Below are 14,083 nucleotides of genomic sequence, written 5' to 3'. Positions count from 1 at the left end.
ATATTTCTCACTCAGTCAATATCTCTGCATGTTGACTAAGTAAGGCATAGATGGTGTGTGTTGTGTGCCTTCTTAGCGCTCTATAGATGAGAAATTCCGCTGCTTGGAGGAGAAGGAGACGGAGGTGCGCAAGCTGCAGTTAGCGCTCCGGGAGAAAGAGAGAGACCTCGAGAGACTGCGTTGTATTTTGACCAACAATGAGGAGACAATAACGGTGTGTCAAAATCTATGTGACTTTGTATTTTTATTTTTTTGGCAATCTAGAAAATGACAATCTCAGAGCACTTAGGAGTGTTTAGTTAACGTGTGTGTGTGTGTGTGTGTGTGTGTGTGTGTGTGTGTGTGAGCAGAGCCTGGATGGTCTGATGCGCAGTAAGGAGCTGGAGTTGGAGCAGACTCAGGAAGCGTGCCGGAAGCTGCAGTGGCTCAAACAGCAGTGCGACGAGAAACACACAGTCGCTCTGCACGAGAGAGACACCGTCATCGCACAGCTTCACACCGCACTACACACACGCAGCAAAGAGACCGAGGTAAGCCCATAAAAACATACCTGTTGTGTACTGCTGCCTGGGTTTTCATCAGTTCTGCTGATAGTGACTGTAGGATCTGTTTCAGTTAGACCAGATAAACCTGTTTTTCTTCCTGACTTTCTCTAACCCAATCCAACCAGTAACACATCATAAGCCTTGTGTGAAAAAACTGTGCAAACCTAAACCCTGTTAACTGTAACTGTTCAGTCGAATATGGAGTAGTAGCCGACTATACTTTTAAGAAAACTGAATCATATATCGGTTATTTGGATCACGACAGTAAAGTTTGCGTGCACGTTTGTATTAAAGGACCTGACGGCGGCGCTGTTGGCTAAGCTCTCCCCCAGCCCTAACGAGGTAGTGGATGAGCTGAAGTCACGTCTGGCACTGAAAGAGCGCCTCTTCCAGGAAGTGCTGTCCGAGCGCAGCAGGCAGACTCAGGAGCACCACACGCTGATCCAGGACCTGCTCGATACAATCAGCTCCAGAGACCAGTACATCAAGGTAAAGCCAAACAACGAACAATCGGCATGTGATTCGATTCGGTTTCGATCGATTTTAAAAATGTGTTCGCTTTGAGGGACGGGATGCCACGCCCCCCTTTACAGGTACAAAGGATACACCGCCATAGATGTGCTTCGACTGTAAAAGAATGATGTGCGTGGATCTGGAATCGGATACATACACACCCATATTGTTTCACTCACAGTTACCTCTCAACCAGGTTTGTTTTGAGACTATCCCAATGTATGACCGATCCTACGATCCTTTAGGAGAGTGGCGAAAGATTGAGGCGGGTGATAACGGAGAGGACCGGGCAGCTACAGGAGACGCGCAGGCATCTCTCATCACGGGAACAGGAGCTAAGGGAAGTGACACGGGAGAGGGAGAAGGAGAGAGAAAGAAGAGTTCCACTGGCCATGGAGATGGAGAGACTTCAGAGTATACTAAGAGAGAAAGAAAGCCTTATACAGGTAAGAGATTGTGTGTGTGTGTGTGTGTGTGTGTGTGTGTGTGTGTGTGTATGTATGTATGTATGTATGTATATATACACACATTCCAACCACTGAGTTAACGTGAATGTGATGGACAGTAAATGTGATGAATTTGTTGTGTAGGATCTGATGCAGAGTCAGGAAGAGGCACAGGCAACCTCCAGATCATCAGCAACAACACTAAGTATGTTCTCTTCAGTTGTGTTCCTAGAGCTGTAGTTAGTAATAAAGGTGAGTAATGTGTGTGTGCGTGTGTGTGTGTGCGCGCGTTTTGAGCAGGATCGGGGGATAGCAGCTCAGACCTGGAGATGCAGGCTGTTAAAGAGGAGCTTCAGATTGCCCTGAGGAAATACAGAGAGACAGAGGTATATAAACACACACCGTCTCTTAATAAAAAATAGCTTGTTATTTTTGCCCGCTGTTTTAACGCCTTCTCTTCTGCATTCACAGCGGGAGCTTTCAGAGTTAAGATCTGCTTCCACCAAAAAGCCTGAAAATCGCATTACTACTGACCCCCAGGTAGCCAACAGGAATAATATCAACATTATAGCATTACTGACTCTTATGATTCTTTCAGATGATGGAGATCGAGATTAAGTCGAATAATCCCCATCTATTATTATTATTATTTAATTGCGTATTAATTATCAGCCACCAAGTTAGAACCACCAGTACCGTTGTAATAATGGGTTTGGCATGCTTTTTATGAATGAGGATGAAATGTGTGTGTCGGTCCAGTACGTGATGTGATTTGGTGTGACTCTGTCCCTACAGAGTGCTCTGGAGCAGTTAGTATCAGAGTACCAGCAGCTGAACCAGGCTCTGAGAGCCGAGAAGAAGCTCTACCAAAACCTGAACCACGTGCAGTCCACAGGAGACAGGTTAGGACCTGAGATAGCCGGATTAGACAGTCAGGACATAGATTTAGTAACAGGTTTTTAGGATAGGTTCCTAATTTAAAAACATTCCTAATTGAATTTAATTGAACATGTAACAATTTGAACGTTCTTCATTGTAACTATTATATAATATCAATGAAAATTCTCGTAATTTCTTAAAAATAGAAGTGATGAGAAGCCTTTTATTGGATCGTGCATTACATCGATGCATTGATCACACATTATTTTAATCATATTCACTATTTAGTATGATAATATATAACCAATAGGAAATAATATCGATTTATAGCATTGACTATTTTGGTGCTCTACTACCTAGATAATAGAGGTCGACCGATTGATTGGATTCACCAATTAATCAGCAATAATAACCGATCGGTTATGGGCAGAAATCCACACCGATATTTTTCCCGGTCACGTCCCTGCGGGAGCAGCTGAGAAGGGTCCGCTGTCATTATGCAGCACGAGAGCGGCCTCTGGAGACGAATTATCAACTATCACTGACAAATTTTGTTGTGTGATTTGAAGTCTTTTATGATGTCTCTATTTTTATTTGTTATTTACAGTGTTACTTTTGGGTTCAGTTTAGATGTATATCTTTTATTTACCTTAATATTTATTAATGGTTATATATTTATTTAATTCAAAAAAAGTATAGCACATTTTCATGGTATAGTCAGTACTGTTTAGTTTTGTTAAAAAAAAAAGTTCAGCAATATTTTAGTTTAAGTGTTTCGTTTCCATTCAGTATCAATTTCAAAAACTATCATTTGATGCATCGGTTGTTGCCAGGTACTTCCCAACTTGGTTATCGGTATCCGTAAAAATCTATGATCGGCCGTCCTCTATTAGATACTGTTTTAGAGTTTGAAAGGCATTTAGCATGCACTGTACTTAATGTTGTTTCATTGCTTGAGCAGTGTGGAGAAGACTCAGGCGCTGCACGTGGAGCTGGACACGGTTCAGGCACTGCGCGGACAGCTGGAAGAGGTCCTGAGCAGGACCCGAGACACAGCTCTGGCACTGGACAGGGCAGCTAAGGCCCATGCTGACTATGGAGGTGGGCCACAGCAGAGTTTGGGCTGTACGTTACAAAAGGCCTCCGGGCCAGCAGGGGGCGCTGTTCCTAGCACTGTATGAAAGAGTTGTTCTGAAACAAGCACGCTCAACAGAAAAGCACTTCAACTAACAGCAAAGTGTACTAACAGTGCGGTTATTGTGGACACACAAAGTGGCAAGGCAAACAAATGTGACTTTAATTCATTTCTAATGTGTCTGTTTTCTACATGTTTCTCTACACGTGTTTGCATTTTATGCCTTTTGGGTGCTCCTGTCTGTTTCGCCATTGCTGTGTATTGTGATTTGTGTTCATGTTTCCTTGTAAAATGCTGCTATCTGCATAGTCTGCCTCATTCATTTTTTTTTAGTTTTTCCATCATTTATGCACGTCAGCACAGATATGCCTAATATATTTCAGTCAAGGCCTTAAGCTTGATTTGCTAAATTCTTATTATTAATATTATTATTATCATCATCTGAACTTGGGTCAGGACCTATAGTATGCTTTTTTTGCTCCTTTTTAATAATATATGCAAATGTAAAATGCAGTATCTGGTATTTGGTTACCTGCTAGTTGTGGCATCCTGCATGGTATCCTATACTTTAAAATAGTCTTTGTCACCCTTGCTGTCTAAATATGGTGCCAAATGAGATTTTGAATTGTAGGTTTATCTACAGAAAAAAAACCACCAAAGCAAAAGCAGGTCATGTTTATGTACATCACAGTAAAAGAAATAAATCTAAACCAGCTTACACATGGTCAGAACTGTTTTTTGTATTTTTTTGACAAGCATATCATTAAATTTGGAAGTTACGACGCCGTTTTAGTGGCACATAAATTTTTTTTGAAGATTTGAGAATAAAGTCGTAACATGAGAATAAACTTGTAATATTTTGAGAATAAAGTACAAAAAGGACAAAATGTGTATTAAAAATATATTCAGTTGTACTATGTTTTTTGTCCACTGCAAAGCAAGATAATACACGTTTTGACATTTTTGTGTGTTTATTTATTGTGAAATAGAAGACCAAATCTCGACTCTGTGAAAGGCCAATATAAAAGCAACGTTACTGCGGTGTAATTTTGACTTTATTCTCAAAATATTCCGACTTTATTCTCGTAATCTAAAATTATTTAAATTGTGTTATGTGGTACTAAAACGCCGTCGTAGTAAGTCATGTAGTTGATATGTAAGGAATAAAACATGATGGGGACTGCTGTTATCTCAAAATAATCAGCAGCAGTTGCTCATTTTCCAATAACTGTACTCCTCCAAGTGTTTTATTCCTCTTATACCTCAGCAATTTGCCAAAAGTGAATCATTTTTACTTATTAAAGAATGAATGACAGATCATGATTTGGATCTGTTTACAGTTTCGTTTAATGTTTTATCATAACACCAACTTATCTTTCTTTTAATTTTTTGTTAATAAGACAAAAAATACATGTGGGCATTTTACAGAGGCGCCACCTTCCACCCTGAAGATTCTCCTGTACATGTTTATATCAGACCGTTACAAAGCACTGACACTGGAGACTCCTTCCAAAAATGCTAAATAAACGTCTATGGCACAAGTTTTAAATCCGTTAAATATATATGGAAAGCATCCACCATTCAGTTCCCTGTCAGTTAGCTGTTACCGTAGTGATGTTAATAATCTATTAGAAAAAGTGAGTTAATATAAATGTGTGATTTTTAAATGACAGTCAGCACTACTGTCAAAGCTGCTGTTCTAGAAAATTAATCAACACCTTTTGACCAATCAGATTTTGAGAATTTAACAGTGCTTTAATTTGGAAGTCACTTCAGTATTGTCCTCTAGTGTTCATGGAAACATGCATGCTAATAACCGTGCATGCTAATGTTTGCATGCATATGACATCACAGCCAGGGTTGATCCATGTGTTTTTAAAGTGTCATTTATTTCTACATCAGCACACGGACAAAGTGAAAAGCTGCATTTTCTTCTTTTCATTTTTTTTTTTTAACGTTTCCACAGTGGCATAAGCATATAATACAGTTTGCAAACACATACAACGGTGTCACTATAAAGTGTGTCATGGTGCATTTCTTACAAAATATTTACCCCCTTTCTCCAGTTATTTTATGTATCATGGATAAATATATTTTTCCACTGTATAAATACAGTTAAGCTTTTTTTGCCCCCCCCCCCCCCCCCCCCCCCCCCCCCCACACACACACACACACAATAGATGCTTACATATAGTCCGTAAGATGCAATAATAGCTGAATATATCAAAATCACCCAGTTCAAAAGTGTACATACGGTTGATTCTTAATACTGTGTCGTCACCTGTATGATTAATGACTATTTTAGTTTTGTGATAGTTTTTATGAGTCCCTTGTTTGTCCTGAGCAGTTAAACTGCCTACTGTTCTTCAGAAAAATCCTCCAGGTCCTGCACATTCTTTGCTTTTTCAGCATTTTCTGTATATTTGACCCCTTTCCGACAGTGGCTATATGGTGTTGAGATCCATCTTTTCACACTGAGGACAACTGAGGGACTCGTACATCGCTATTACAAAAGCTGCAAACGGTCACTGATGCTCAAGAAGGCAACGCGATACATTAAGAGCGAGGGGGGTGTAAACTTTTGAACAGGATGATTGGTGTAAATTGATATTATTTTATTTAACGATTTTCATTTAGTACTGCCCTTCAGAAGCTGCATAAGATATTTACATGTTTCCCAGAAGACAAAATAACAATTTACCGATCATCCTGTTAGAAACTTTACGCCCCCCTGGCTCTTAATATATCCACTATTAATTAACCCAATTGTAAAGGTCTACCGTATTATAAAGACCTGGCAATTATCAAACATCGCTCTGAGTCGCTTTTGTAATAAATAGCTTTTACAAATCTCATACATACATGCTTACATACATACATAGCAGAATTAATCAGAGACCCAACTGTACCCATCTGCGCTGTACCCAAATTGTCAAGCCTGATGATTATAATCCATTTTCGCATCAAATCATCCTAATAGCATTACTAAATCCTCTTACACAACCTCTGATTTTACTGGTGTCCTAGATATAATAGAACTGACCATAGATCAGTGTGAGAACATCACTCAGATTCGCTCACTGCCAAATAGCCATGCAGCCAAAAACCATTAAGAGTCCATAAAATGGAGAGGTTTATAATGACTCACTCTTTCTCCTAAGGCTTCAGGCCTAATATGGAACCTCAGCTTATATAACTTGCTCTGGACTTGAATACTTTCTGTATGTGTGTGTGTGTGTGTGTCTCTCATAGCTTATGGAACCTATCAAGGAAGAGCAACGGTTTTGTTTTTTTTTGAGAATATGTACTGACCAGTACATATTGTGTCCATTTGTTTGTCTTGTGTGTGCCTGAGAGAGGAAGGGCGAGGGAGGAAAAGAGCGAGAGAGAGAGAGAGAGAGAGAGAGAGGAAGACATGGGCAGGACTTAAGGATAGTTGGCTCAGAGCTTCCTGACAGACTTTTCCACTTTAGCCTCACTCTGAAAAAGACCAAGTGAAGGAGAGAAACTTTAGGAAAACACATTTAAAAGAAACCAAATGATGTAGTCATCGTTTTGAGGTTTGAGGAACGAAGCGTATAAAAAGAGAGCATGTGGAAAAAAGACCAGACATAGTATTTGAAAGCAAAGGCCTTCAGGGGAAAAGAAAAAACAACAGCAGCAATTTTCCTTTCTTCAACTTCGGACTGTATTCTTCTCTCTAGAGTTTAGCACAGACGAGGATGAGGACGAGATCAACGATGATGAAGATGAAGGCAGTAGCAGTGAAGAATTCACCGACAGCATAGAAGAAGATGTGAAACTGACCGCTGAGAGTTTGGCTAGCACAGAGGTAAAGGAAAACACGTGCACTAACGACTGCTGCTACTGTACTCTTTTAATGATTCACACTAAAGATGTATGCTTTAAAATGACATTAATGGCAACTAAATGACATGTATGTGCTTAAAACCCTCATGTCTAGTCAAAGAGAATTTCCATTTTACTTGTTAGTTTGTGGGAATTTGCCTGTAGCTTTTTATCCTTACTGAGTAGAGCTGGAGTAACTGACATGCATATTTTCTGCATAAACTGGATGTGTTTCAAATGGTGTACCTTTTCACGCTTTAGTGATTTCACACTGTTAATGTCAGCCTAATGTAATGTTATCAACCCTTTAGGGGTCCAGGCATTCTCACACTTGTAGCTACATACCATTCCTATTAATCCCATTCAAGTTACCAATTAATTCATAGCAGTTACTAAATAATATGTGACATCCTGAATCTTAACGTCTGAAGAGCAACCAGCGAAAGTACTGACGGATGATCTGACGCGTCATTGTCTTAGTTTGATCGTGTCATCCAAAAAAAATTGATAATTGATTGTTAGACTTAAATTCCCCATGAAATCAAAATGGAAGTTTCATGTCTTTTCGTACGAATATGTTAGCGTTTAAGGTTATCTATAAGCTATTGTGCGCCAAAACAATAACAAAATTCGCATTTAAAAGATGTATGCGTACAAAATTTTCCATCTCGCTTTACCACCGATACGAATAAACAATTTTGATGACATCATTCTGCACTTCAGCTTCTCATCAGATTTTCTCTCCAATCAAAAGCTCTCTAGAGTCTGAAGTGACCCGCCCCCTCCAACATTATAAAAATCACCTTACTGAAGTTATGGGCAAGCATGGGTTGTGAATGTGTCTTTGGCTGTTTGAACGTGCGCATTTTACTCCGTCTTCCAAGTGTAAGTTGGTGAAGAAGGAAATGGCTTGAATTCATTCCCTTTGAAGAAGGAGGTATTCGTGCCAGTTCACGGCTTTGTGACAGGCAGGATCGCGTCCATGGTACTGACTGTCAAGTACGGCTTAGCCTGGGCCGTGAGGTAAGCTAAACGCTATTGGCGACTTAAAAAGGCGAAGGGGCTACTTGATATGTCCCATCCTGACTTCCTGTTTCAGTGGAAATTACGTCAACACATCGAATAACGCCGCACGTTTCAAGGCACTTCACTGGGACTTTAAGTCTTGTGTCATGATGTCACCATGAACCAGGGGCGTGGCCTAATTGATTGACATTATGCTTGTTTGTTCGACACGAACCCACTCGCATGTACAGATAACCAAGGCACGTGAATTAAAGACAGCTTGAAGAAAACAACAATTAAAAAAAGTGTTAGTGCTACTGCTTCTTCACAAGTAAGTGTAATTCTACTAATATAGCATCACTACTCGTAGGAACGCTATTTACAGAAATCACTCTGAGTGACTAATGTAGATTACTTAAGAGCAATGTGAAGAAGGGGCGGGTCCATGACAAATAAGAGCGCACACCATGCTGACACACTTCCCCACCTCCAGTCTCTATTGTGTTACCTCTGGCTTCAGTCTACAAAGTAAATAAACATGACGATCAGTCTTAAATGTGCTGTGGCTTTATAAGGACGCAGTAAGAAGAATCAGTGGAGCCATGCTTTCTGTCTCCTTGTAGCAGAATGCTGGGGTGTCTGGAGGGCCAGTGAGCAAGAGGATATCCCAGGAGGCCATGAGGGGTGGATGGCAGAATGAGGTGGAGCAGAAGAAAAGAGACGAGAGAGAGACAGGAGAAGGGAAAAGCCAGCTCAGCCAGGCTGGCTGTGCGTCACTCTGTCAGGACAGGTAGTTCCACTCAAGCACACGCTCAGAACTAAACGCTTTAAAACTTGCTTTAACTGACAGATTGGGTTTACAGTTCTGATAAATGAATAACGGTCAATATAAACATCTGTTTATGATCATGAAATGCTCGTCATCCAGATGTACTCTACCGAAACTGCGAGAGGAAGACCGCAAGCTGGAACTGAGCGGCTCCGAATCCGGTACAGAAAGGAACGTATCTGTGAAGTGCAGAAGGTGGGAGCAAAGTGAAACAGACAGGCTGAACCCCCATGACCAGCAGCAAACCCACATGCTCATAGAGGAAGAAGAGGATGAATATGATGATGACGATGATGAAGAAGAGGAGGAAGAGGAGGAGGACATGCGGGCCCCTCGGGGGAAGCGTGGCCTCCCGAATGTGACTCTGAGGGAGGGAGCGGGGAAAAGGAGGTGCAACAGACCGCACTCTCTGGACCTCGGAGTCCTGCTGACTCTCAAAGCTACGGGTGAATCCGGAGCACAGGTAAACACTTAACGTCATTTGATTTAGTGTGATACTAAGGATTGTTCTTAGCCTTCAGAAGTAACTAAACCAAGTTGTTCTGTTAGAATTATCAGTTGGTTTCTGTTTAAAGACTTGAACGATCTAACAGATACTTATCTGATTATCTAAGTTAGTTATCTAGACTATGAACAGTGCGTGTTTGTGTACTGCAGGACACAGAGGGAGAAAGTGGAGGTTCTACAGGGTTCTGGAAGCATGTCGAAGCGGGACTACGCGAGCAGGCGGAGCGTCTCCGTAGCGACCTGGCTCTGAGCCGCCAGGAAAGCAGAGAGCTCCGGGAGAGACTGATGGTGTCTGAGGCCACCGTACATGCACAGGCTGACCAGCTCAAGGAGTACAGAGAACTACTGAGTGCGTGCCCTCACACACACACATACACATTCACAATAGTTTGTACTGTAGCTATTTAATGCTATGCCGACACCTAAACCTAACCATAACCAAAAGAATCGGACCGGGCTAAAAACAGCAACAGTGAGATAAAATATCAGTAACAGCTGTTGATCCTCCTCAGCAAGCTCAAACACACCACACATCTACAAAAACATTTGGATCATGACTCGGAGCACGGAGCACTAGTCATGCGCTGTCCCTCAGGCTTTGAATCATGAAGACATCATCAGTTTTGCATCAGTAGCTGTTGTGTGTCTCTCCCCCAAGATAAACTATAGTCTTTTGTTGCTTGGTTAAAAGGGAATTTCACCACAACACATTTGTAATATGAAACAGGGCTCAGAACAGAATAAGTGCTCGTGCACCCCTGTCTTCGACTGGGAAATGAGCAAGTACACTACCAGTCAAAAGTTTAAACACACTCATTCTTTATTTTTATTTCTTTTTTCCCCACATTTTAGAATAATAATAAAGTCATCAAAACTCTGGAATAACACAAATGGAACTATGGGAATTATGTTGTGATAAAAATAATCCAAAATAACTGAGTATTTTAGCATCTTCTAAAGTAGACCCCCTTTTTCCTAGAATTTCCCGAAATGTATTCTTGGCATTTTCTCAACCAATTTCTTGAGGAATCCCCCTGAGATGCTTTTTAAACAGCATTAAAGGAGTTCCCACCTACACTGGACACTTATTGGATTCTTTTCTGAATATTTCACTTGGAGTCGTCCGTTTTAAAAAAAAATAATAATTTTTTGTAAATAAAATGTTAGTTTTCTAATGAAAGAAACAAATATGTTGGCACGATTATATTTTTGTCTACAACACCGATTTCAAACATTTAATCATACACCTTCAGATCAAAAGGTTTTTATGATCACGAGAAACATTTCAGTCGAGTGTCCACAAACTTTTGAACGGTAGTCATGTTGAAACGATTCACTTTTTTATGGGTTTTTTTGTATTGGATTTCCAGCAAATGAATTTATTTAAGTCGTAAAATTATAATAAACACACAAATGAATGAACAAAAAAAGTGCACTTAAGTGCTTGTGTCTGCCTAGATTGTAATTTATACAACAACAAAAAAAACCTCTGTGGGTTAGAATGGTCTCTAATCCACCAGGCCGCATATTTCTGACCATTTCATGCAATGCATTTCTTGTAGCTTTTACAGTATCTCGCAAAAGTGAGTACACCCCTCACATTTTTGTAAATATTTGATTATATCTTTTCATGTGACAACACTGAAGAAATGACACTTTGCTACAATGTAAAGTAGTGAGTGTACAGCTTGTGTAACAGTGTAAATTTACTGTCCCTTCAAAATAACTCAACACACAGCCATTAATGTCTAAACCGCTGGCAACAAAAGTGAGTACACCCCTAAGTGAAAATGTCCAAACTGGGCCCAAAGTGTCAATATTTTGTGTGGCCACCATTATTTTCCAGCACTGCCTTAACCCTCTTGGGCATGGAGTTCACCAGAGCTTCACAGGTTGCCACTGGAGTCCTCTTCCACTCCTCCATGACGACATCACAGAGCTGGTGGACATTAGAGACCTTGTGCTCCTCCACCTTCAGTTTGAGGATGCCCCACAGATGCTCAGGGTTTAGGTCTGGAGACATGCTTGGCCGTCGTCTTGGAGGTGTGTTTGGGCTTGTTATCATGCTGGAATACTGCCCTGCGGCCCAGTCTCCGAAGGGAGGGGATCATGCTCTGCTTCAGTATGTCACAGTACACGTTGGCATTCATGGTTCCCTCAATGAACTGTAGCTCCCCAGTGCCGGCAGCACTCATGCAGCCCCAGACCATGACATTCCCACCACCATGCTTGAATGTAGGCAAGACACACTTCTCTTTGTACTCCTCACCTGGTTGCCTCCACACACGCTTGACACCATCTGAACTGAATAAGTTTATCTTGGTCTCATCAGACCACAGGACATGGTTCCGGTAATCCATGTCCTTAGTCTGCTTGTTTTCAGCAAATTGTTTGCGGGCTTTCTTGTGCATCATCTTTAGAAGAGTTTTCCTTCTGGGACGACAGCCATGCGGACCAATTTGATGCAGTGTGCGGCGTATGGTCTGAGCACTGACAGGCTGACCCCCCACCTCTTCAACCTCTGCAGCAATGCTGGCAGCACTCATATGTCTATTTCCCAAAGACAACCTCTGGATATGACGCTGAGCACGTGCACTCAACTTCTTTGGTCGACCATGGCGAGGCCTGTTCTGAGTGGAACTTGTCCTGTTAAACCACTGTATGGTCTTGGCCACTGTGCTGCAGCTCAGTGTCAGGGTCTTGGCAATCTTCTTATAGCCTAGGCCATCTTTATGTAGAGCAACAATTATTTTTTTCAGATCTTCAGAGAGTTCTTTGCTATGAGGTGCCATGTTGAACTTCCAGTGACCAGTATGAGGGAGTGTGAGAGCGATGACACCAAATTTAACACACCTGCTCCCCATTCACACCTGAGACCTTGTAATACTAACAAGTCACATGACACCGGGGAGGGAAAATGGCTAATTGGGCACAATTTGGACATTTTCACTTAGGGGTGTACTCACTTTTGTTGCCAGCGGTTTAGACATTAATGGCTGTGTGTTGAGTTATTTTGAGGGGACAGCAAATGTACACTGTTACACAAGCTGTACACTCACTACTTTACATTGTAGCAAAACGTCATTTCCTCAGTGTTGTCACATGAAAAGATATAATCACGTATTTACAAAAATGTGAGGGATGTACTCACTTTTGTGAGATACTGTATATGCTGTAAACCTTTTTTAAGTTGCCTCAAGTTTATATTAATACCATTGGAAACAATTCTGATTTGGTAAGCAAAAGAACAGAACGAAATGTGTGTGTTAGATTGCAAATTTAACGAAAGAAACCATGGTTCATGTTCCGAAAGACTATAAAAGACTTCTCTCGTCTCTCTCTCTCGTAGCGGAGAGTGCAGTCCAGCAGGACAGTAAGCAGGTGCAGGTGGATCTGCAGGATCTGGGCTACGAGACCAGCGGCCGCAGTGAGAATGAGGCAGAGAGAGAAGACACCAGTAGCCCCGGTATGATGTTAAGAAAACTACAGATCTCAGCTCACCAACAGCACGAATAACCTATCAAACTACACATCTTGATCAATTATGCACACATTTAATCAAATATCCAGACCTTCCATACAAAACAACACACCTTCACATATCAAACTAATTACCACACTAAAGCTACAACACAATATAATAACTACAATGGTAATATCTATAAGAGCTGGCATCATATGGTTAAACCATGAAACTATTTTGGCATACTTATCAAAACAAAATTCCTCCTGATTACACATTTGAGTAGACTCGTATAGAACTCGCCGTATGTTTCTGCAGCTATTCCACTGTATGCGTTTTGTGATTTCTGCAGAGTTTGATGATGCAGAGTTGTGCAACTCTCTTTCCCGGCCGTCGTACGGCGGCGTCGGTAATTCACTGCGTCAGCATGGTGACAGTTCCCAGCCGAACGACTTGTTGGTGCAGGACCTGCGTGCGCAGCTCTCCCGCTGTCACAAAGTGATCCGTGGACTGCAGGTCCGCGTGCGCTCACTCTCCGCTACCTCCGACTACGCTTCCAGCCTTGAACGCACACCGCGCAAGGTACAGTCCATGTTTACTCTCTGTTCAGTGGGACAGTGTTGTCTAAGACAAACTATACTCGAACTGTATACCTATTTCAGACCTTTATAAAGTCCAAACGAATAATTAGAACTCATTTCAAGCTCAGAAAACACACTAAGCGCTAGTTTTAAACAAAATAATGTAAATAATAAAACCTCTGGGCTTGCATGCTCTCCCTGTGCTTTGTGGGTTTCCTCTGGGTACTCTGGTTTCCTCCCACAGTCCCAAGACTACCTATCTGTTATAGGCTGATTGCCATTTCCAAATTGTCCATAGTGTGCGAATGTGTGTGTGATTATGCCCTGCGAT

General features: G+C 41.4%; 1 protein-coding gene across 8 annotated transcripts in view; it reads left to right on the top strand.

Annotated features, from left to right (window-relative positions):
* The window catches only part of LOC128623843 (myomegalin), an 84,270-nt gene that overhangs the window by 50,010 nt on the left and 20,177 nt on the right, over nt 1-14,083 (top strand). For 7 of the 8 annotated variants that reach the window (XM_053650972.1, XM_053650970.1, XM_053650966.1 and 4 more), the window contains 15 exons: nt 77-214; nt 351-530; nt 840-1,034; nt 1,304-1,504; nt 1,649-1,709; nt 1,805-1,890; nt 1,976-2,044; nt 2,300-2,406; nt 3,345-3,484; nt 7,223-7,350; nt 8,996-9,162; nt 9,301-9,664; nt 9,859-10,057; nt 13,058-13,174; nt 13,524-13,753. In XM_053650972.1, the coding sequence (XP_053506947.1) occupies nt 77-214; nt 351-530; nt 840-1,034; nt 1,304-1,504; nt 1,649-1,709; nt 1,805-1,890; nt 1,976-2,044; nt 2,300-2,406; nt 3,345-3,484; nt 7,223-7,350; nt 8,996-9,162; nt 9,301-9,664; nt 9,859-10,057; nt 13,058-13,174; nt 13,524-13,753 (2,382 nt within the window). The remainder of the gene's footprint in view (nt 1-76; nt 215-350; nt 531-839; nt 1,035-1,303; nt 1,505-1,648; nt 1,710-1,804; nt 1,891-1,975; nt 2,045-2,299; nt 2,407-3,344; nt 3,485-7,222; nt 7,351-8,995; nt 9,163-9,300; nt 9,665-9,858; nt 10,058-13,057; nt 13,175-13,523; nt 13,754-14,083) is intronic. The other variant, XM_053650967.1, reaches the window with a different exon arrangement.

Source organism: Ictalurus furcatus, chromosome 20, assembly GCF_023375685.1.
Source record: "Ictalurus furcatus strain D&B chromosome 20, Billie_1.0, whole genome shotgun sequence".
Lineage (NCBI taxonomy): Eukaryota > Metazoa > Chordata > Actinopteri > Siluriformes > Ictaluridae > Ictalurus > Ictalurus furcatus.
The sequence above is the reverse complement of the archived record's forward strand: the minus strand, read 5'-3'. Positions and strand labels throughout refer to the sequence as shown.